General features: G+C 48.7%; 1 protein-coding gene across 2 annotated transcripts in view; it reads left to right on the top strand.

The window, feature by feature from the left end:
• Positions 1-18,322: 18,322 nt before the first annotated feature.
• The window catches only part of CCDC69 (coiled-coil domain containing 69), a 30,210-nt gene continuing 23,861 nt past the window's right edge, over positions 18,323-24,671 (top strand). For both annotated transcript variants that reach the window (XM_059698941.1, XM_059698940.1), the window contains exon 1: positions 18,323-18,515. In XM_059698941.1, coding sequence (XP_059554924.1) covers positions 18,468-18,515 — 48 coding nt within the window. In that variant the 5' untranslated portion in view covers positions 18,323-18,467. The remainder of the gene's footprint in view (positions 18,516-24,671) is intronic.

The raw sequence follows: 24,671 nt of genomic DNA, 5'->3' as shown, positions 1-24,671 counted from the left end.
CAACAGGGTGGGCCGGGGCGAGCAGTTATGGTGGCTCTCAGTCCTGTCCCCAGGGGCTCTGCCTCTCTGAGTCCCAGCACCCGCTGCAAAGCTCGAAGAGAAAGCTGCACTCGCTCTGACCGAAGCCAGACAGTCCCGCTTCTCCCGTTTGAGTCTGGGTCCCTAAAGGCTCGCCTGGATCTGGTGCTCAGAGTCTGCGATTCCCTCCTGATTGAAAACAACAACCCCGCCCTCCGCCGCCAGCCTGCTCCGCGCACTCCGCACCTCAGAATTTGACTTCAGCACTGCGCCTCCTCTGAGTGTCCGTATGCGTTTCTCTTTCCTCCTAGTTGTAGGACTTCCACTCAGCCAGCGTTCCTGTGGTTCTGGGTGATGTCCCTTCCGTTTTTTGGTTTCACTTTTGAAGTAGTTGTTCAAAGCAGCAAACTCCAGCGTTAACCTATGCCGCCATCTTGGTTCTCCCTGTCTCCCCCATTGTTAACAATAAGATGGAGTATTTTTATAAAGACTAAGAAACTGGCATTAGTACATTATTGTTAACTAAGCTCCAGACTTTACCTGATGTTTTAATATGCTTTTGTTTAAATATGTTTTTATTGACTTTAGAGAGAGATAGAAACATCAATGAGAGAGAGAGACATCTCCTGCAAGCCCTGGAATGGGGATGGAGCCCCAGCCGGGAATAGAACCAGGAACCTCTTAGTTCATGGGTTGACGCTCACCCACTGAGCCACGCCGACTGGGCCTTAATATGCTTTTTAAATTGCACATCTTTCTCCCAATCTGATAAATCCTTCACTCTCTTGTCCAGCACAACTGCTTCATTATACACAAGTGCAATTTGAGGCCCCGTGAAGAAGCGGACTTGCCCAAGTCACACAGCAGAAGTGAAATTAGAACTCACCTCTCCGGAGGCTGACCCCACGGTACTATGAGAGATGTCCATGTGGCTGTGCTCCTTGGTGGACGTGCGGGTGGTGGGTGGGGGAACTGGATGCCAACGCTGGTATCACTGGGGCCTCATTGGGAAATAGGAAGGGACTGCAAGCCTCCTCTCCAGCACCATCCTTTCTCCATCTTTGCACCTGCCAAAGCCTCTCCACCCCATTACCCACTCCCTCCTGGCTCCTAAATACTCCATTCTCTCAGCCTCAGGCACACTCCTTCACACAAGAAGTCAATCATCATGGGCAGTAAATAGTTAACACCTCTTTTACTGCCCAAGCAACTTTGGAGGATCTTTCAATGAGTGAGTGCATTCCTTGGAGATCAGAGTATCTGACATGCCCATCTGAAGGGTTTTGGAGGAGATTCTGGACGACTACAGACAGTGACTGAAAACCAATGCCATAACTATGGTGGAAGGGAGAGCAAACAGTGGCTTGTTCAGAGATTAAAATAATAATAATAAATAATAAGAAGAATACCTTTCAGTATTAAGCTCATTCAACAAATATTTATAGATCCAACAGTTGAACAAGATGAAGACCTCGTTCCTACTCCCACATAGACTAGGGTCCATTGAAGAAGAGCAATCAGCAAGTAAAGAAATAAACAAGATATTATCCAAGAGGAATAATACCAGAAGACAAGAAATCAGATGAAACTACTTCAAAGTGCAGTGGTTGCTTTCTTGAGTCCAATAAGAATTCTCTGAGGAGGTGGATTTTGGCCATCCTTGGGAGAAATGAGAAACATTTGGGGTAAGAGCCAATGTGAAATTTAAACATGGTCAAGCCCATCAGGCCATGGTTCCCAGCCGGAGCTGCACGCTGCAGTCCTCTGGCGAGCTTTTAAAAATCCTGATGCTCAGTTTACCCTCCACACCAGTTACATCTAAATCTCTGGAGGTGGACACAGCATTGGTTTGGTTTGGTTTGGTTTTTTAATCCCAGGTGATTAAAATGTGCAGCCAAGGTTGACATCCACCTGGCATACAATAGGTGCACACATACGTAAAAATGACAATTACTAAAACAAGGCCCTTGTCTTTAAAGAACACACATTCTAGGAGTGATGGGTTGAAAATGTGGAAACTGTTGTCACTCCAACGTTCATCACCATGTGTTTCCTGGAGGACTAACTGGGTCTGGGTTCTGGAATGACGTGGCCCAGAATGACCAAACAGCCATGCTTGTGTGGGGTATGGGTGAAAATTGTGGGGACACAGCATGTACTAAAGGCTGTGATTACCACCTCAAATGCATATGAATCAGACAAGTAGGTCAGATGTAGCAGTCACAGACAAACAACTGTGGAGAAGGAACTTTCCTCTACTTCCTAGGTTCTTTTGGCTGGTCTAATGATCAAATACACACGAGATGGATTAGCAAGAGAAAATGAACGAATTTAATTACAAACCTATAAGTTTTTCTCTCTTGAGCCGAGACCAGCATGGCTAGAGAGCAGACGAGTCCTGAGTAGGGGCAACAGGTGATTGAGAAAAAGAAAGAGACAGACACAGAGACAGTAGGGAAAGCTGGGACCAGGTGGGACGCTGCCCTCAGGTGGAGAGACAGTGACCCAGAGCTGGTGCAGCGTGTTTATTATATACAGCATGACACCAGGAAGTTTGACGAGAGTTTAAGACAAAGGAAATTATGTGAAATCATGGTTAAAGATCAAGCTGCAATTCTTCATTCTTGTGGCTTCTTTGTAATTGTCACTCCTGGCTGAGCCTGGATAATTAATAATTGCGTCCATTCCTGGTGCCTGGCTGAACTTAGATAATGAAACCCACCCCTTGGCACCTGAGCTTAAAGGTCAGGTTGACAACATACCTGCCTCTGGCAAGGTATGTTTCCAGGACGTGTCTCTGCCAACGCCACTGGACTCAGCCGACAATCAGCTCATGCGCCTTCCCAGGCGCTCTCTACACAAACCTATGTATGGGAACCCTCTGAGACAGAAAAGGCATATGAGGAAAATATGACATTCTGAGCTAAGGCTAGGCCAGGCCCCTGGGTCCTCTGAGGGGAGGTAGGTCATTCACAGGATGCGAAGAGCAGATAATTCAGTAATTAGGTGTTTTCCCTGTCCTATACATAGGTCATAAAAAGTTATTTCTGGCGATAATTCTTATTTTGGACAAGGCCCCAAATTTAAATTCTTTAAGGGAAAAGTGAAAGTTTCTCATGAGCCCTGGGGTTTTCATTGCCTTCAGCTCAAACTAATTCACATGCCACAGCGGCGCATCTTGGGGAGCCCTGTTCTGAACCCTTTCAAAGCTGACGGTGTAGACATGAGAACACTTGGTTACTAACTGGTCTTGGTGGGATTTCAACCCAAATATAGTCTGGACATCTGGTTTGAAATCTTGCATGTTCTGCCCAGCTAGCTCGATCCATAGAACACAAGACTCTCAAATCTTGGCTATTCTGTTTATTATAGAGTAATTTTTCAAGGGAAAGTGTTAAAATACAAAATTCAGCGGAGTAAATTTGAAGATCTAATGGCCTTATTAAGCAACTCATGAATTGCACAGCATCCCATCTAGCAACTGGAGGGACTCTGTGGAGCTGTGCAAAACGACAGGTTTTTATTGGAAAAAGGGTCAGGCAAGGAGCCCTTTATAAAAGTAAAGGATCATTTTTTAGACCAAGACATCTTCTTCTGGGGGCAAGTGAAGGGCCAGGGTTTTTAGGCAGATTGCCCATGTGACAGATTACTGGTTCCAGACCGGAATTTTAAGATATTTCTAGGAAAGTTTGAAACAATGATTAGGTCAGGTACTAAATCTAGGTTTGGTATCATGGTCATTAGCATAAGTGAGGCCATTTTGGGTCTGTGGGTTTTCTCTTTAACAGAAGGCAAAATCATAACTCCCATTGATATAAAATGATCATACATTAGAGATTTAATGTAACTCCTTCAGTGAGGGAACCTGTGAAATGTAACAAACTGTGCTAAGAAGAGTCCAAAGAACAAACGCACGTTTAGGTCAGGAATATGAAGATAAATGTGCAAATGAAGGCAAAACTGGCCTTTTCCATAATGGGGGAGAGAAGTCAGTTTAACCTCCACAGGTCAAAAATTTACATGTGTAAAGGCAAAGATTACTTTCCATTCTTATGAATTATCTGCAACTTCAGAGGCAATGAAAGGCAGAGAGCCCATCACAGAATCCAAACTAGGTATATAGAAGAGTAGAGTTTTCCATGGAAGGTGTTACAAAAGAAAGAAAGAAACAAACAAACAATGGCCAAATGGAGTCACTTTTGCTAAGCCACATCACCAAGCCAAAACTTAATAACTAACCTAATTGCAGTTTCAGGCTCTCTCAGAAGTGAAATTTTAATGATCTGGAATTTCCTGCTCAATACTAGTGAAGTAATCTGCCTGACAAGACCCCCTCAGCCTTCTCCAAAAGGAAGGTATCCTTTCCTGAAATAATCTACTCTTTTAACTTCCTAGTCCCACTCCCTTTCTGCCTATAAAAACCTTCCATTCTGTACAGCCTTTCAGAAGCACCCTTCTAGTTGCTAAATAGGATGCTGCCATATTCATGATTCACTTAATAAAGCCAATTAAATCTTCAAACTCACTCGGTTGAATTTTGTTCTGTAACAAAAGCCCATTTGTTCTTTAAATGGTAATGCTATTTCTGACATTAGACCAGTGGTTCTCAACCTTGGCTGCACATTAGAATCACCTGGGAATCTTTTTAAAATCCTGACTTCTGGGCCTCATCCTCCGGAAATTCTGTTTCTTTGTTATGGGGTGGGGCCCCAGAAGTCAGGATTTTAAGAAGATTCCCAAGTGATTCTAATGTGCAGCCAAGGTTGAGAACCACTGCATTAGACAATGCCTTTAACCTCTCTGGAACTCAGTTTTCTCATTGGTGGGAAGATAAGTTCAAACTACATGATCTCTGAGGTCCCTTTCTTTTGTTTTTGTTTTGAATATTTATTGATTGACTGTAGAGAGAGGAAGGGAGAGAGATAGAGAAAAACATTGACTTGTTGTTCCACTATTTATGCGTTCATTGTTTGCTTCTTCTATGTGTCCTGATGGGGGATCAAGCCCACAGCCTTGGCATATCAAGAAGACTCTCAAAACAGCTGAGTATCGGGCCAGGGCTCTTCAAAGTCCCTTTCAACTTTGCGAGTGTGTGTATGTGTATAAAGTGGAAGGAACACTAGACGTGATTTCAATCCCCTCTGATTAGCCCATGTTAGAGAGCAAGACACTGGAGCCCAAAGCCACCCAGCAGAGGTAGGATGAGGACCCAGGCTTCTGGTCTCCCTGCTCAGGGCCACATCCCAGGGCATGATTGCAGAGCTAACAGGAGCACCACTCCCTTCTCACCTTACTCTTCTGAAACCCGAGAGCACCTGGAGAGGCCTGGAAATGCCCTGGGGAGCAGAGCTGTACTGGTCTGGCAAGACAAACAGGGCTGGGGAAGGTGCCTCAAGAGCAGCCTGCCCCACCAGCCTCAATCTGAGGGCACTGGGCGGGGCCTCTACAAGCTTGCATCACTTTAATTCCCAAATATTTTCATCTCATTACAGCCTTTGCCTAGAGCAGTGGTTCTCAACCTTGGCTGCACATTAGAATCACCTGGGAATCTTTTTTAAATCCTGATTTCTGGACCCCATCCTCCGGAAATTCTGTTTCTTTGTTATGGGGTGGGGCCACAACATTAGTAACAAAGAAACAGAATTTCTGGAGGATGAGGCCCAGAAATCAGGATTTTAAAAAGATTCCCAGGTGATTCTAATGTGCAGCCAAGGTTGAGGACCACTGGCCTAGAGCTTTGATTCTCGGTGCTGGCTACACATTGGAATCACCTGGACGGTTTTAAACAAATAACCTGGGAGTCCAAACCCAGGCTACACCCCTGGGTGGGACAGGGCATCAGCATTTTTTACAAGTCCCCCAGGGGATTCCCAGGTGCAGCCAACAGGAGAATCACTGGTCTAAAGCAGCTTTTACCTAATGCATGCAAACCACATTATTTACAGTGCAGATTATGACTCAGTAGGTGAGGCTGGAGCTCAATAATTTGTAACAAGCTCCCTATGAGGCCAGTGCCGCGAGTCTGAGGACCACAGAGAAGCAAGGGTCTGAACTAGACCCACTTCCTCCACCCTTGCGTGGCTGGTGAGGGACACCTATGGAGTCACTGTTTTCTCCCAAGGAAGGTGTCTGGTGACATAGCAGGAAGGACAAAGCCTCAGTGGTTCCCAGGTTCTCACGTCTACATCCCATCACCCTTCAAGGGGTTCAGAACGGGCCTCCCCTGCTTTGTGCTGCTTTGGCATGAGGATTATTTTGAGCTGAAAGCAATTAAAACCCTGCAGGCTCACATAAGCCTTCTCTACCTCTCCTTTAAATAATTTAAATTTGGGGCCTTGGACACAATAAGAGCTATCGCCGGAAATAACTGTTTATGACCTATCTATAGGACAGGGCAAAAACCCAATTACTAAACATCTGCTTGCTCTTATCATATTGTGAATGACCTTCCTCCCTCCTCTCAGAAGACCCAGGTGCCTGACCTTTTCCTTAGCTCAGAATGTCATATATTCCTTATTTTCCCTTTCTGACTCTGAACCTCTCCTGTATGTGGGACTCCCATTCATATGCATGTAATTAAGTTTGGCTATTTTTTTTTTCTTGTTAATCTGTCGCATGGCAACTTAATTATTAGGTCAGCCAGAAGAATCTAGAAGGAGAGTAAAATTTCTTCCTCCCCCACACCGTACTGTTGAGGTGGGATGGATTCCATTCGTCTGAGGGCCAGTCCAGATGAAACCAGACGAATAATGGGTCCGGGCTGCCTGTCACTGCTTGAGTTAATTAAGCAGAGAGTGTTGAATCTATACAAGCGTTGATTCCAATAATGTCAGCAGTATGGGAGAGCAGCAGGTCATCCACAGAAATCTGCTCTAACTCCTCCTACTAGCTGGCTGATTATAGAACGATAAGGAAGAGAGGCTGCATGCAAGGGTGTGTGTGGGTGGGGGGGGGGGGGAAGTAGGGGAGGGAATGGCTGCAGGGTCTGTGGTCCGTGTATCTCCTGCCAGGATCTGGAAGTCTAATAACAAGGTAGTTGATTTTCAATGATGTTTAAATCCAGCTCTACCAGTTCCTGGGACCTGAGAATGGTCAGCATTTCTGCAGCAAACTCCCAGAGGGGGTCCCGGTCCAGGCACAGCAACCATATCAAGCTCACACTGTCCTTTGTTCTCAAAATGCATTTTCTTTTCCGAGCAATGGACACATCCGGGCCCCAAGGTGTCTTATCTTTGTGCAGCTCTGTGTGTCTTCTTGCAGCACATCCTCCAGTTTCCCAGGGTTTGTAAGAACACTCTTATCTGTAGTTAGGAAGGTGGCTAAGTATGAAACCACTGTGGCTCTATTCTTATGACATGCCCTTCCCCACGATCGCAGATGCAGCATCTTTGATTCTTTGGAGAGTCTGGCTCCCATGAACCGCCCTAAAGGAGCTGGGTGACTCCCAGCAGGCTGACCAGAAGAATCCTGTTCTTCCAACAGCTCTGCCTCCTTTTCTTACCCTTCCTCCCTCCCGCTTCCTCCCCTGGCCCTCACCCCTCTGCGGGCCTCCAAAGTGGCTCTTGGGAGTTATTTGAATTCAACAGACCCTGGGCGTGTCTGCTAATATTTTCCCAAACAAAGACAATCCCACTGACGTCTTCGGAGGTCCAGGCGATGCCTAAGAGCGCCTTTATAGTCTGAAGCCTCCCAATAGGGTGGGGTTGAGAGTGAGGTTACTCGGATCTGGACCCTTCTTAGGGAGGGCGGCAGCAGCCACCTGTAGTACACTCATTGTGCCGACAGGGGGCGGCCGCTACCCAATTCAGACTCAAGTGGCCGGAAAACACTGGCCCCGTGTGGACAGATCGGATTTTCCGAGAAGCTGGGAATTCTAGACTTTCATGTGAATTCTTTACATCGTTAAGGATGGACAGCTAATTCGGATCATTATAAAAGGCGGGGGAGCTAACAACAAGCCTGCAGGACAGATGTACCCTAAAGAGTCCCAGTGGGCAAATGCTGAAGTTTGATCCCAGAGTGTGGGATTCTGACTTCATTCAAAAATGCCAGAGCTTTCACATCATTATTCCAGCGTCCGCATTTGACACGTGGGGAGACTGAGATTCAGGGGCGGGGTGCGGGGGGTGGGGGTACGTCTGCAGGTTTGTTAGGGCAAAGTTAAGAGCAGGACCCAGCCGTCCTGACTTCTGCCCAGGTCTTCTTGCAGCAGGAAGCCCTCCCATCAGAACCCTGGGCCCCCAGAAAGCCCTGATTCTGTATCCCCGCGGGCGTGCCCCCGGAGAGCGGGTCCTGCCAAGGGGAGCCCTGGCGGGGCTGGCGAGGTCGCCAGAGCCCAAGGGCAGGGGGGGAGCCGGCGTTTATTTTTAGCCGCCTAGAATGTGCCTCTAAGCCTTATTTAGACATCAGGCGACAGGGTGAGCTTGAGGCAGCGGGGGCGGGGGAGGAGATAGCCCCCTCCCCCTCCTGGGGCTCCTGTTTCAATTGCTCTTCCCTGCCCGCCCCCTTATCATCCTTTCCTAGGGGTTCTGGGGCGGCTCTAAATAGCAGCCCTTGCTGGCGTGGGCGCGGTCCTGCTCTGGCTAGCTTTCTTCCTCCTCCATCTCGGCCCCTTCCTCCCCATTCCCCACAGGCCCGCAGAGAAGTCGAACTCTAGAGCCATAGAAACGTTCCTGTTTACCTTCTGGGGTCACAGATCTCTTTGAGAAGCTGTAGTACTTCATCATGAGCTCAGGTTGTGGGGTCTGGCGGACTTGGGTTCAAATCCAGCATCTGGCCCTAAGCAGGTCCTTACTGCTCCCCAACCTGAGTTTCCACTGCAGCAGAGTGGAATTAGTAACCTATCCAATCTCCCTCACAGTTCCTGAAGATTAAACGTGAAGACCGTAGCATATCATAATAAATCCTCAATAAATTATGGTGATGGTGACTAAGGTTATAAACCCTCTACCCAGAAAAAATTTTAATTGCTTATATGCACATGATTTTGAATAATTCAGGAATTTTCTGTAAACTATGAAGTTCGCTGATCCCTATCCAACTTCAGCCCCAACCCAAATCATTCATTCATTCATTCATTCATTCATTCAACAAATCTTTGCTAGTGTCTCCATGCCAGGCATTGTGTAAATGGAAGGGTGAGGATGTGAGGCCAGAGAAATGAATGTATGTGAATTATCCAGGGTCAAGTGCAAATCAATAGCAAGCCAAGAATCAGAATGAAAAAAGATATTTTTTAAAGTAATTTTCTTGCCCTGGCCAGTGTGGCTCAGTTGGTTGGGCATCATCCCATTTACCAAAAGGTTGCCAGTTCGATTCTGGTCAGGGCACATGCTCAGTTTGCAGGCTCAATCCCTAGCAGGCGGCTGCAGGAAGCAGTCAATTGATGTTTCTCTCTCTCTCTCTCTCTCTCTCTCTCTCTTTCTCCCTCTCATTTCCTCTCTCTTAAAAAAATAAAAGCTTTCTTGATGGTACAATTGGTGTACCAAAAAACTGCACATATTTAATGTATGCAATTCAGTGAGTTTGAACATATGCATACACCCCAGAAATCATCACCAAAATCAAGTTAATAGGCATACCTATGACTTCCAAAAATCTCGCCCCCCCCACCTTGTTTTTTGTTTTTTGTTTTTGTTCCTTTGTTTGTTTTTGTGGTAAGAACACTGAGCATGAGATCCACCCTCTTAACAAAGGTCTAAGTGCACAATAGGGTGTTGTTAACTCTAGGCACCATGTTGTGCCACCGATCTCGGCTTCTCTGGGCTGCCTATTTTAGAAACCTCATGTAAGCGGAATCATGCAGTATCTGTCCTCCTGTGGCTGGTTTATTTCACTCAGCGTAATGTCCTCCATGATCTGTCCGTGGATAGCGGGGCTGTTTCCCCATCTTGGCTATTGTGAATAGTGTTGCAATGGACACAGGCATGCGGACATCTCTTATGACCCTGATGTCAAGTCTTTGGCACATATACCCAGAAGTGGGATTGCTGGGTACGTTGGATTCTTTGCGGAACCTCCATACTGTTTTCCGTAGCGCCTGCTCCATTTTACATCCCCAGCAACAGTACTCCAGAATGGGAGCCTCATGAATCCCCGTCCTGACTCCTTGGAGGAGGTACTTCTGTCTTTGAAAAGGGACCAAGATCCCTTCCAGTCGCAATCAAAATGGCTCTGAGCATCCATGCCCTCAGCAGACCCTGGCATGCCTTTTCCAATAGGCCCTACCAATGTTAGTCTCTGCTCGCACGCCTCCCCAAATGGGGCACCCACTCCTGGTCAAGCTGGACCCCTGAACCTTGGACCATTTGCAACAGTGGTTCTCAACCTTCTGGCCCTTTAAATACAGTTCCTCCTGTTGTGACCCAACCGTAAAATTATTTTCGTTGCTACTTCATAACTGTAATGTTGCTACTGTTATGAATCGTCATGTAAATATCTGATATGCAGGATGGTCTTAGGCGACCCCTGTGAAAGGGTCGTTCAACCGCCAAAGGGGTTGCGACCCACAGGTTGAGAACCACTGATTTGGAAGGTCTTTCCTCAGAAGGATGTGGACCTCGCATTCCTGAGGGCTTGTGCCCACTGCTTCTTTTTTCCAAGACAGGTTGGGAGACTGGTCCTCTTCAAGTGTCCCAGGTCCACAGCGCCTTGGAGAAGGGCGATGGGGTGAACTGGAGATTTGATCTACTCCCAGCCGTGCCCAGCTTCCAAGCCCTGCCTAACGCAGGCCCTCCCCACAGTCCAGGTTCCCAAGACTCCCTCCCCCTGCAGCTGCTTCTTTAAGAAGCGCCACGGGGACTGGTCCTGCTACTGTCCCTGGATCCTGTCCAGGGCCCTGATTTAAAAGGTATTGCAACGTTTTTTAAAAACAAACATGTGTTGTAACCCAAGGCCCCGGTAACCACAACACTGCCGGCTGCTAGCTGCCGCCTCCCAGGCTGAGAGGAGAGGAAGCTGCTCTCCGCCTACCCCACCTACCCCTGCAGCACCCCACACTGGGCCTTGCACATGCCACCGCCACCGTAGTTACTATATTATATCAGGCTGGGAGCTCAGTGAGGGCAGGGCCTGCGCTGGACCTGGGGGCTGCAGTCCTTCTGGTGCTCCCTCACTCCCTGCATTCACCCAGCACTCCAGCCACACGAAGCCCCTGGCCCCCCTGAAAAGCCACACCGCACTGGGCATGAGTCTTCTTCCCTCTTTTCTTCTTAAATTTTTTTTCTTTATTGTAATTTTAATTGTTTACATGTTTACATTGCAAAATGATCACTACAAGTAAGGTCAGTTGACACACCCACGACCTCACATAAACTTCCCCACTTTCTTGACAAGAGGAACCCATATGTAATCCGCACAGCCCAGCGCAAACATCACCCCCTCGGTGGAGCCTGCTCTTCCCTTTCCTCCCCCAGATCGAATTAGAGATCACTTTTGCTTTCATAGTATTTTCCCACAGGCCTTGTTACATCATTTGCCTACCTGGACCACAGGTGATATACCCGCCAGCAAATATTAAATATTTGGTTTGGCTGCATAAGTGTGTGTGTGTGTGTGTGTGTGTGTGTGTGTGTGTGTGTGTGTGTGAGAGAGAGAGAGAGAGAGAGAGAGAGAGAGAGAGAGAGATGGAGATGTTACATTTAAGAAACCCCAATTTCTAGTTTCTCTGGAAAAACTGGAAGGTTGGGCCAGCCTAGGCCTTCATTTCCTTCTAACGCCCATCCACTGCCGCACAGCCACCTGTGCTCCTTTTGAAGGGTATGTGGTTCCCGGTGTGCACCCCAGCCCGTCTTATGCTGGCCCACTCCTCATTTATGTACCTACCAGCCCTGTAGACACTTAAGTTTTAAGCCCTGAACCTCGATCATATTTCTCATATGTTCTGGGCCCCTCCCGGTGACAAATATTCTACTTCCCTGTCCCATAAACTATTGAGATGTCCCAGAATTCCAGTATGTTGGCAGAGAATAAATGAATGAATCAAGTCAATGAAAATCATAAATGTCGTAAATTCCTTTGCTCAGTTACGTTTTCCAATTTTTGTCTTGGAAAACACAGCCCCTGTCCTTGCATCCTCTGCGTCTCATTTTAATTAGTTTCACGTGGGTAAGACACTCCCATCGGAGTGAGCAAGGAAGGTGAGACCAGGGCCTGGAAACACCGGGTTTTCCAAAAGGGAGGGGTTAGGGCAGTTATCTGGTGAAAAGCAGTTGCTTAAATTGTAATTAAATAGCAGGTGACATAGGTGGAAAACTATTTATTTTTCAACTCAAGAATGAGGTAGGCTGCTGGAGACTGTGATTCCCACTGAGTCAGGATACACAGTAAATATGTTTGGAACTGAATGGAATTGACAACATGATGTTGGGTAGGAAATGCAGAAGGTACAAACACAGTCTTATGATAAGGGATATGAGGGGGGTCGTAGGAGGGGACAAGTAGATTATTGATTTAGGTGCAGCCAGACAAGTGAATATCCATCTCTGATCTGGGCCTTAAAAGCCCCCAGCTGGTGTTGGAGTCCTGCTCATTTGATTACATTTAAATCACCAAGCTGCTCATCAGAGGACCCTATCCAGAAAGTGACGCTTAATCCCCAGATGTGCGATGGCTCAGAGGCCAAGGAGCAGGCCCTTGTGCTTCACCTGGAGGGTGCAGGCGGGAGTGGCTCAGACACCAGTCACGCAGCCCAGCCAAGGATGCTCAAACATGGAAAGTGGGGCTCCCCTGTAGACTCCTGGACTCCACTCTACCCTTTATCTCGGTGCCCATTAAAAAAGTGGCTGTCGGACCTGCGGAGGACAGAAAGGTCAACAGAAAGGTCAAAGCGTAAGTACACGTCAGACTTCCCTGGGGACGTGTGAAACACTGATCCCCGGGCCCCTCAGCCAGCAGGTTCTGATGCAGCTGGCCTGGGGTGAGGCCCAAGAGTTTGCATTTCTAACAACTTCCCAAGAGATGCTGCTGCCGCTGCTGGTCCCTGGACCACATGTTGAGAACCAGTGCTGTAAAGAAATGTCCACTCCTGCTCATTTCTAGTAGCCTCCAGACCCCAGCACCCCAGCACAGTTTTCCCTAGAGAAAAGCCCTAGGACTTCCGTCTGAACTTCACTGAACAGAGAAAGTGCTCACCAATGGTTATTGGCATGAATCGACGCTTGGCAGAGAGACGTGGTAATGTGAATCTTGCCACCCCTCCCAAGGCAGTCCCCAATCCCAAACCACAGGTCTCCTGGGACAGCAGGCAGGGATGGCTTCTTGATCATTAGCATTACTCAGACTCAATCCTCCTTTCAAAGGACTTCCCCATTAATTCAATTCCACACAGTTCAGTATAATTAATGTAGCGATTTGATTCCCTGCTGGGATGACCCACCACAACCGTTTGACCAACGAGGCTCAAATTTTAGTGTGAACGTTCCGCGGACGCAGTCCTGCAGGCCCAGATTCAATGGAGGGGAAAGGAGAGAGGGCTCCAGGGAAACTGTGCTTTAACCAACAACGCCCAGATGACTGGAAGCAAATGACCTGCCCATTCCTTCAGCAACACTGCAGTAGAAGCATAAGGACTCAACGACTTTAGGTTTCCTCTCATTTCCTTCTCTTATGTATGTATCTTCCAAGAGAAAGCTGTCAAAAACATCTCCATCAAGAGGCTGGCAAACTTCAGCAAGAGCCTCACTTCCCACCTCCAGAACGGAAGCCGGGGCTACACAGAGCGTCTTTAAGAGAAAACTATTCTTACTCATTTCAACATAACAAATCTAAATTAGTAACTGTGGATTGGTTAGACGTTGCATTCACTACACAGACTCTCAATGGCAGTGGATTAAACAGATTTGTTATTTATTCTAGTATGCAAAAAAGTTAGGAAGTAGTTGATCAAAGCTGGTACAGGGGCTTCATACATTCATCAGAGATAAAGGCACCGCCCATCTTTTTGCCCAGGGTAACAAAATGGCTGCTGGAATCCAGCCATCGTGTCTGTATTCCAAGCAGGAAAAGAGGGGTGTGGAGCAAGGAAAGAGGGATCCCGCTCCAAGCTGAGTCATTCCCCTATTAAAAGATTTCCTGGAAGCTCCAACCAGTGATTTCCCCTTACATGTCACCGGCCGCCCCCAGATGCAAGAGGAGCTGTGTAAGTAGCCTGAGAGCCCAGCACATTGCTGTCCCAGAGACTATCAGGGTCCGGTAACTAGGGAAGAGGGTAGAACGCAAGTTGAATAAGGTGACTGCAAATCTCTGCCACCATCTATTAAGTACGGGGTGGGGTGAGGAGGGAGGAGACAGAGCTGTGTAACCTTTAGTCCATTAGGGAGGATACGCAGAGCACATAAACAAGTGTAACTCAGAGGAACGCTGCCAAGTGCGCTAAGAGAACCGTAGAACAGGTGCTGCAAGGCTTTCGGCGGGGGTCATCTGAGCTGCTGTTGGATACACAGGTAGAATTATAGCCCACAGAGATGAACGGTGAAGAAAGTCACTCTGGGCAGACAACACGTACCTGGAAATCAACTGGAACAGAAGAACCGGAACAGAAGAAGCGTCGGGAGCTAGAAAGACGCTTAGCAACCACTGAGTTGAGAGCTTCTTAACCTGGATCCGGATGCAGCCCCATTGCATGGGCTGCAGGGGGCTCTGAGCTGCCTGAGGTTCCATGCACAACTTTTCATGAACGGGCACACTGTGCTTTTCTAATAGAAGAGGCTTTGGGTAAACCCTATTGTTCTTTTCAATGTTTCTCAAGGGAGCCCACCCCATCCTCAACATTAACCCTTTCCACACAACCTAGCTACAAAACTAATTTTTCATTCCCCAACTCCCCAGCCTCCACATTCTGCCGTGACTTGACTCACACTGTTCCTCCTTGTAACTACTCCTCCCTGCTTCTCCTCTTCCCCCTAGATATGGCGAGATAGCTGATGGCTCCTCCTACGCTGGAAGTGTTTGATCATAGGCTCCACAAACACCTAGAAAGGAAATTAGCAAAGAGATTTGAGCTGCAAGCCACAGAAGGGAAGCATCAAATACCATCCCAACCTGAGATTCTAGGATTCCCTTTGGCATGAATATCCTTTGGTTTTAATATTCCTCCAGGACGTCCTCCTTCCCCATCCCCATCCATCATGGTCTCTTTATCTCCTTTTAATACATGCAGAATACAACTCGACATTAGCTTTATAACGTGTTTGCATTGCTTCCCATTTTTTCCTAGGTGTAGGCCTAATGTCAAAAACAAATGAACAAACAAAAGAAAAAAACAGATTGTAACTAATTCAAGGACAAGAACTTCTTCTTTGGTACCTCAGTATACCTTGCCCATAGTTTTCTGGGACATAGGATTTTTGGTGCTAAAAGTGGGGAAATCCTGAGAAAATCAGGATGAGTTATTCACCCAACTTGTCCAAGAAACGGGCACACCTTAGAACCTGCTTGCTGATATCTAACGATGGCACTTTACTGCTTGTCCACCACTATTCTGGGTTCTGGGCTTTCCTCTCCTTCTGGGCACAGGTTGTGCTTCCCCATCACTGTGAAGTTGGGCATGGCTGTATGGATGACTTGCTTTGGTCAATGAAATGTGAATGGTCTTCATGGGTGTCACTTCCGAGTGGAAGCACCATTCTCTGTACAGTCTCTTCTCGCACCCTGGCAAGCCCTGGAGCCAGGGTGCTGAGATGGCTGCATCACAGGATGGCGTAGATTTGCTGTAAAACAGAGCCCACTGCCTCCCATGCTGAACACGCAGTGTGAGCAAAACCTAGCTTCACTTGTGTGAAGCCCCTGACATTTCTGTTTTCCATTCTTGCAGCAAAACCTAACCTAATCTGACTGGTACATCAACCGCTGAAAAGCTATTGGCCACATATTCAAACTTAAGTCACTAAAGCAAAAATCTCTAGAGTTGTGGGTTTTTTTTTTTCCTCAGGAAGAACTTTGAAGCACATCATTTAAAAGCCAAGTTCTGCCTGGCTGGTGTGGCTCAGTGGTGGAGTGTCCATCCATGAACCAAGAGGTCACTGGCTTGATTCTCAGTCAGGGCACATTCCCTGGGGTTGCAGGCTTGATCCCCAGTTGGGGATGTGCAGGAGGCAGCTGATCAATGATGTTTCTCTCTATGTTTCTCTCTCTCTATCCTTTCCCCTTTCTCTCTCTCTAAAAAAATCAATAAAAACATTAAAAAAACAAAGCCAAGGTGTGTGAAAGTGGGAAACCTAGGCCTGGACTCCCACAAAGCTCAAGAAAGCTGGAGGCAAGACCTCCTGAGAACAAAGGCTCCAGGAACAGAATCTGCCTTCCTAGCTTCCAGCCACCAGCCCAGGGATCGATTACAATTATTGACATGACAAGTCAAGAACAATTTTAGAAGTCCAACTCTTCAATGTTCATATAAGAAACTCTTCAAAGGGGGAAATAAGTGTTTCGGGATGATCTCCCCATGCATTTTTGCCATTTAAAAATACATATTTTTATTGATTTCAGAGAGGAAAGGAGAGATAAAAACATCAACGATGAGAATCATTGATTGGCTGCCTCCTGCACGCCCTCTACTGGGATCAAGCCCGAAACCCAGGCAGGTGTCCTGACCTGGAATCCAACCATGACACCTCCTGGTTCATAGGTTGACACTCAACCACTGCACCACACCAGCCTGGCTGCATTTTTGCCATTTTTGTTGATTTTCACAGTCATTATCTATTACTTTGGGATTTCACATACTTGCCCATGACTTGATGGTGAAAAACTAGTCTCAGTCTCATGCATGGATTTAAAATTATATTTTTTAAAACACTTTTTCTTATTATAATACTAATTTTCTTATTACAACAGTAATAAGTATATACTCATTTTTTTAATATAAGAAAATGAAGACTAATTTAAAAAGTCTAAAATCTCACCCATCCAGAAGTAGTCACTAATAACACTTTTTAAAATAAGAATGAATTTGTTACATTTTATAATATTAAAAACATTCATCTTCATCAGTGTTTTTGCTGATTGCATGACATCCTATTTTTATGGACAGAACATAATTTATTTAACCAATATTCTTTTCTTGGATGTTTCGGTTGTTTTGGTTTGGGCCTTGTTGGTTTTGATTAAATCATGAGCACTGTTTGGATAAACGTTAACTTAAGTAGGCACTCTTTGCTCATTACTCCGTTAGCCCATCCTACAATAGTGGTTCTCAAACTTCAGCATGGGCCAGAATGACCAGGAGGGCTTGTGAAGCTATGGACGCCGGAGACCCATCCCCAGAGTTTAGGATCTATAGGTCTGAGTGGGGCCTGAGACTGTATTTCTAACAAAGTTCTCTGGTGGTCGGGATGCTGCTGCTTTGGGAACACACTTTGTGAGCCACCATCCTTCCTATATTCTTCTTCTTCCAAGAACCTATCACCTGTGTCCTTAGTTCCCTTTATGAGGACCTGTTGCACTTGGCCTTGTACTCTATGGAGGAGGAGTTTCTTTTGTGGTCTCATATTCTTTCCCCACTCATGACTGTAAGCCCCTTTCATCAACACCCTTTCCACACGGTCTCTGGGCCCTGTGTAATTCCCTAATATACACACAGACACACCTGCACACTGATTCTCAAAGTTAGGTGTCTTTTTCCTGCACTGCTACTCCTAGAAACCTCAGCTAGTAACAAAGTGAGGGCAGATAAAAAGTATTTGCCCCAGGCATTTTATGTTCCTTATTCCCCCTGTATCTGCTGTCTGCCTCACAAAGTTGTTTTGATGGATAACATCTATCTCAGATCGATAGAGTTGAATATCACAGCTGGAAAGAGCTCTCCACCCAGAAGTGAGGAGGCATTGCAATTAAACTTAATATTGTTATGTATCTGTAAGGAAGTGGTTTAAAGCTTAGGTTCTGGAGTTAATACTGGATTAGACCTGGGCTCTGGTACTTACTAGTTATGTGAGCTTAGGCAAATCACTTCACGTCTCTGAGCCTCACCTGTAAAATGGAGCTGATAACACTTCTGCTGCAAAGAGATGGCAAGAAATAGAAACAATATGTAAAAAAGTAGCCAGGATAGAATCAGCCCTCAATAAATGGCAGCTGTTGTATTTAATTAAAAAATTGTTTTGATTTTTTTTTCCCCCCTGGCCTTTTCTCTGCTGAGTGCCCGGGAAAGCATCCATTGCTCGTAGGGAGCTGTTCCGCCCTGACCAGAGGTTCCTATCGTTTCCAAAGATTCCGGTCACCTGCCTCGAGCGGCGGCGCGGCGGGCCCCGGGGATTTCGCGGAGGCCCGGCTCTTCGGGTATTTACGGCGCGCGGCCGCGCCGCTCGGGCTCAAGTCTGCGCTTTCAGGTTCAGTTTCAGGGTCTCGCCCGCAGCCCTGGCCGGCAGGCGCGCAGCCGGCGGCGGGGCCCGGGCGGCAGGGTCCTCTGGGGGCCCCGGAATTAGGAGGCGGCGTCCGGGAGCCCCCGGAGGAGGATGGGCTGCGGACACAGCCGGCTGAGCTGCTGCAAACCCCCCAAAAAGGTAAGGCGGAGAAGTTTGCCTTCGGGAGGGAAGGGAAGTGCGGAGCCGCTCCGCCGCCGGGGACCCTCGGCGCCGCGGGCTCCCCCCGGCCGGCCCCGGGGTTGCCAGGCGGAGAACTGCGAGAGGCGGCCCGGAGGGCGGCGGGGAGGGCGGCCGGCCGGGCGGCGCTCTTTCCCCCGGGCCGGGGCTGAGCCGCGCGGGGCAGCGGAGTTTACAGACACGGCCGCCGGGCCTGGGAAGGGCAGGTCATGCCTCTGCCCGAGTGAGGAAACCTCTCGCGCGGCGGCAGGTGCCCTTTCCTTCGGGCGGGGGCTGGTCGCTGTGTGGCCGTGGACAAGTGGCCTGACCTCTCTGGGCCCGCGGCGTTCCCACGGGTCCGAAGCCGAGCGTCGCTAGGGCCGCTGCTCGCGGAGTGGTCCGCGGCTTCGCAGCATCTGCATCACGTGGGACCTGTTAGAAATGCAGAGTCTCGGGCTCTGCCCCGGACTGCTCAAACAGCTGGTCTTTTAACAAGATACAAGGTGATTGCATAGGGTTTAAAGTTTGAGAATCGCTGGTCTAGAGCCTCTTTGGGACCCAAAGCGGGCGCTTGTGGGCTGTGCTGGGGTTGGGGGGGGCGGGCTTGGGGGGGCGGGAAGGGGGGGCTGGGAGGGGCTAAGGAGGGTGGAGATCTACGGCCTGCTGCCCTTCCCTCCCTTCCTGTCCCTCCCCTAAGGGGCCTCAGAGCTGGGTTAGGGCCCAGGAGACTCTACTCAGGTTTCTTGCAGTGGGACCAGCTGCCCCTTGGGGTCTGACAAGCCCAGAAGGTTCATAGCCTGGAGCCTGAGGACAACCTCCTTGGAGACAGCCTGGGGCGCAGAGAGGAAAGGGAGGACCCCTCAGGTCCTGGCCCTTTTCCCTACTACTGCCTGCCCTCCAGCCAGTGGGAAGAAGTGGTCCCATAAAGGTGATCATCCGTTCCCTGGAGACCCTGACAGAGCCCAACCTGTGAGAATATTTAGTCGGTTTTCATTGAACTTGAGTCTCTCTCTGTACCCAAGCATAAGCTTTCCTGCCTGTTGGGTGTTCAGTACTGTCCCCAGCCTGGATGATCCTACTCCCTGCCCTGTGCCTAGTCCAGGAAGATAAGTTTTAGTCCCAAGTACAAGGCCTCCCCAGCTTTCCTTGCTCCCCCTTTACACCCAGGCTCTGACCCAGAAACCCTCATGTCTTCCCTGGCTCCAACAGGGAAACTGAGGCGTGCCTCCATCCGCGGAAGCACAGGGCTTGCTGGCAGGAGTGGTGGGCCCATCAGCCTGAGCCTGGGTTGAGACTTGTCATCGAGCTGGTGATGGGTGGACATCAGTCCTGGCTTTAGATCCTGGCTGTACCGTCAGTATGATGTGTGACCCTAAGAAAGCCCTTGCCACTCCCTGGACCTCATAGGAGAAGGAGGGGGATGTGCAGAATGATTCCTAACAGTGGGAGAGTCTGTGTACCTGTGTCAACCTCTCAGCCTGGAAAGCGGGCCAGTGGTGAATTCCATCCACACAGTGGTGGGAGGAGGCTGGGAGGAGCCCTGTGCCGGCCTGGCCTTCCACAAGCTGGAAGAGGAGACCACTGTGAGCATGGGTTCCATGCCTCCTGGCCCTTCTGAGAGCAAGGGGGAGCAAGGAAAGCTGGGGAGGCCTTGTACTTGGGACTAAAACTTATCTTCCTGGACTAGGCACAGGGCAGGGAGTAGGATCATCCAGGCTGGGGACAGTACTGAACACCCAACAGCTGTCCCTGTCTGTCCTGAGCACAGCCTGAGCTGGACCCCCCTCCCAAACTGTGAAGGCAAGCACAGACTGTCCGAGGGAGCAAGGGCCTTGGGTGCCACCTGGGCTGAAGCACCCAGTGTACAGATGGAGGTTGAGGTCTGGAGAAGGGAAGGGTCTTGACTGATGTCCCACAGAGCATCTTAGAGCAAGACCCTGGTACCTAGTCCCCTGGTCCACTGTTCTTTGTCTCCACTCTACCCTGTGCTTCTGGTGCCTTCTTAATGATTCCAAAGCCCTTTGGCATAAAAAGCCTCCACTCTGTTACCCCAGAGCAGCCTGGCATGTCTTCCTTGCCCCAGCAATGCCAGGGCCCTGCCCCTGTGAGGCAGGATTTGTAAATCGATTTTGTTTAAAGTTCATGCCTGTTTCGTGCCCATGCCCAGTTTCTCCTCCAGCTGCCAACCCCTGAGCTCCCAAGCCCATCCCACTGGCTATCAGGCCCCTGGGAGAGGGGGGACTCTGAGGATGGGAGATACAGAAATGAGCTCAGACTAGAGGAGGTCAGGTCACGACAACCATGACTCAACCTGAGTGGCAGTTTACAGAGTACTTTCACATCCTGCTGAGCTCACAAGAGCCCTGGATGCTAGGCTGAGCTGCAGCGTCCTCCCCACTGTACAGCTGAGGAACCAAGGTCATAGAGCCAGTTGGTGGCAAAGTCACCGAGCCAGTTGGTGGCAAAGCTGCGCAACGGAGCCTGGTTTTCTGCTCGCCGCATCCAGTGCTCATCGCCTGGTGCAGAGCGCAGAGCAGGTGCTACGTAAACATTTGAGTGAGTGAATGGGGGCCAAATAAGAGCCAGGCTAGGGCTCAGCCCAGGGTGCAACAGGAGTAGCTCATCCAGCCTTGGGAGATCTAGGAAGGCTTTTTGGATTGGGTGGGGGATGCCTTGACTGAGTGTTGAAGGTTTGGTAGGAGTTACCCAGTTGAGGCGGAGAGAGCAGTCTGAGCAAAGGCTGAGCCAGAGAAAGCTCGTGTGATGGGGCTCATGTTGGAGAGGGGAGCTGGCATGTAGCAAGGAATGAGGCCAGAGCTTTCAGTGGGGCCCACTCTGGCTAGGGACCAGGGCTTGACCACTGGGACTTCTCAAAGTCTCTCCAGGCTCAAGGATCTGAGAGTTTGCTGAGTTCTGTTATCGTGCCTAGTGGTCTCAGCTGACCAGCTGTTCTGGACTCCATTGAGAGGCTAAGTCACGGGGTCCTCCATCCACCCTGACTGGCATGACGTCTGAACTCCTCAGTCCCCAAGACTTCTGTTCTGGCCACAGCTCCACAGCCCTGAGCAGGGTGGCAGGACCTGGCTCAGCACTGCTCCCAGAGCTGGGCCTCAGGGAGCAGGTTCTCAGGGGCTCAGTCATTCAGTAACTTTTTGTGATCACATCCAGGCAACAGGCCAGGTGAGACCGAGGGAGAGATGCAGAAGTGAGTGACATAGGAAGAGCCTAATATGCAAAGTGTCCCCCTCAGGAGTTCCACCAACTGGGAGTTCAATCGCTCACTATGATGTGTGCTGACCACCAGGGGGCAGCGCGGAACGAAGGGAGGCCCCAGCCAGCAGCAGGCAACCACTAGGGACCCTACCTGTGCACAAATTTTGTGCACTGGGCCTCTAGTAAATAATAATGAAACTCAACCAAAGACACTACGGGAAGGGTTTTAGAACTAGATTCATGTATCCAGTTATTAACTTGGCATATGAGGCTCTAGGCTAGGTGCTGCTTCAGTCCTGGCTCCATCCCAGATCCATTACGTCAGCGGTTCTCAACCTGTGGGGGTCGAACGACCCTTTCACAGGGTCGCCTAAGACCATCGGAAAACACATGTATAATTACATATTGTTTTTGTGATTAATCACTATTCTTTAATTATGTTCAATTTGTAACAATGAAATTGGGGGTCACCACAACATGAGGAACTGTATTAAAGGGCCACGGCATTAGGAAGGTTGAGAACCACTGCATTAAGTGGTCATGGAAGGGACTTGGCTTCTCTATGCCTCAGTTTACTCACCTGTAAGATATTAGCTCCTGCGTCATAGGCTTGTTCTAAAAATTAGATGAAAGAATGTGTATAATAGAGTCTCTGATGCACTGACTGGCAAGTGGTACGCCCTTGATAAGAAGCAATTGTGGGTAATGTCATAAGGGAAACATAGTTATACTTTAAGCACATCACTGCCTAGATTGTACCCGAGGAAAGCAAGTGGGATGTGGGAGCCAGGAGGACATTAACGTCCTTGAGTGGCTGTTGGGGTTGGGAGCATGGAGCCTGGAGGCTGGCCTCTGCCTTCGAACCTCTGAAGTACAGTCAGGGAGCATGAGGACTAGCTTTGTTCTCTGTTGTTCCAGAAGGTAGAATTGTGGCCAGTGAGGGGAAACGAAAGGAAGCCACATTCTACTTCTCATGAGGAGGAAGGGTAGTGAGTTCCCCATCTCTAGAGGAGTTCAAGAAGAGGTCAGATGATATTTTGGCAAGGATAGAAGAGGGGATACAAACCTAGAGCTAGCAAATACTTAGGATTCCACTTAAGAAATCTAATTATTCTGTTTATTACAGTGTTTGAGGAAGAATTTCAAAATTTGGAAAAGTATAAAGAAACTTAAAAGTCATTTCTAATCCGATCATTAAGAACTAGCCTCTGTGTACATTTCAGTGTCATTCTCTCTGCTGTTTTTCCTGCTGTATAATATACATGAGTGTGGCTATTTTAAATGGTTGTATTCTGGTTACTTAACATTTTGCTGGGGCGTTCTCCCATGTTAAATAGTTCATGGAGACATGATTTTTTTTCAGTCCTCACCCGAGGATATGTTTTTATTGATTTGAGAAAAAGAGAGAGATGTGAGAAACTTCGATTGGCTGCCTCCTATATGCACCCCAACCAGGGATCGAACCCACAACCTGGGTGTGTTCCCTGATCGGGAATTGAAACCACAACCTTTCGGTGCACTGGACGATGCCCAACCAACTGAGCCACACTGGCCAGGGCTGGAGACATGATTTTTAATGGCCACCTAGTAATCTATGGATGTCCTGTGACTTTTTTAACCAGTGGACACTTGGGTGTTTACATTATTCATGAGCATCCTTGCGTTTCATCCTAACCCCAGGCCACTGTGGCTCTGTGTTCAGAGGGGAGTGGAGGGGACAAAGGAAGGCCTCCTGAGGGAGGTGGCATCTTGGCTGGGTTTTGAGGTGGGTGGACTAGACTGTGTGCTAGGGTGAGTGGGGCACATGAGAGGCAGGGCCCTGCTTAGCAGGGGCCGGGCACATCTGGCTTGTTAATTCCGTGTGCCAAGGTGGGACACTGAAGGGCTATGAAAGGAAGCTGCCTTTCCTGGGCACTGAGCCCTCTGCCCCAGACATCGCGGGACATTGGTACATATGTGGCCTCTGAGTGGTTTTTGCCCAACCTGGAAACCACCATCCCCCCCACACATCATCCCAGCTAAACCCAATACAGGCTTCCATACACATGCACTGAAACGTGGTGAGGTCAGACCAGATTTCTGTACTCTCTGGCCTGAAGCCCATTAGAAAACGTTTTAATCATCCTTGCCTTGGAGACGCACTCTCTGGTATCACCTTTTCTGCACATATACATGTTTTTAATTCTGTTCTTTTCCCTTGTAGTTGAATTTCCAGGCAGCTAGCATAGGTTCCCTGATCACCTGATAGGCCCCAGCCACCTAAGGACTTCATCTTCCTCTCAATTGGGTCTTGCATTTGGGGCCCATGCTTCACATCAGCACTTGTGTTGTAAAAAGGGCAGAAAAGATAAAAATTCAAATCAGTTGCTAAGAAGCAGACAAGTGAAGATGGTGATACCCTGGTTGGAGGGGCTGCCACCTGCTCTGGCATGTTCCTAGGTCGGCTACTGAACAAAAGTCTGGAACCTCCCTGGGAAAGGAGCCTCAAGGGGTCGGTATAACATTCATAAACGGTCATGTTCAAAAAAACCAACTTGGGAAAAGTAGGAGACCCGCCCCCCTCAAGCCCCCCACCCGACCCCATAAAAGGAAGAGTCTAGCAGAGTCCTGGCTCTGACATCTTGGGGTGCACTTGGGTTTCCACCCCTCCTCTTAGCGTCCTCCACCCTCAGAGCACTGGGAGGCTTGGGGGTGGGGGTGGGAGCAGGACTGGCAGGGGAGGGGAGCTCCTGAGCACTGGGAACCTGGGGGGAGGGGAGGGGAGGGAGAGCAGGACTGGCACGGGAGGGGAGGGGAGCTCCCGTGAGCTCACGCACTGCACGTGAAGGAGCAAAGAAGAGAAGGAGCGAGAGAAAATCCATCCATCTTCACCGTAGATAGATCTAAATCTGTCCATTACCTGAAGACGACCCATCCTATTTCTCT

This window comes from Myotis daubentonii, chromosome 5 (assembly GCF_963259705.1).
Source record: "Myotis daubentonii chromosome 5, mMyoDau2.1, whole genome shotgun sequence".
NCBI classification, from domain to species: domain Eukaryota; kingdom Metazoa; phylum Chordata; class Mammalia; order Chiroptera; family Vespertilionidae; genus Myotis; species Myotis daubentonii.
Note: the sequence above shows the minus strand (reverse complement) of the source record. Positions and strands in the feature narration are given on the sequence as shown.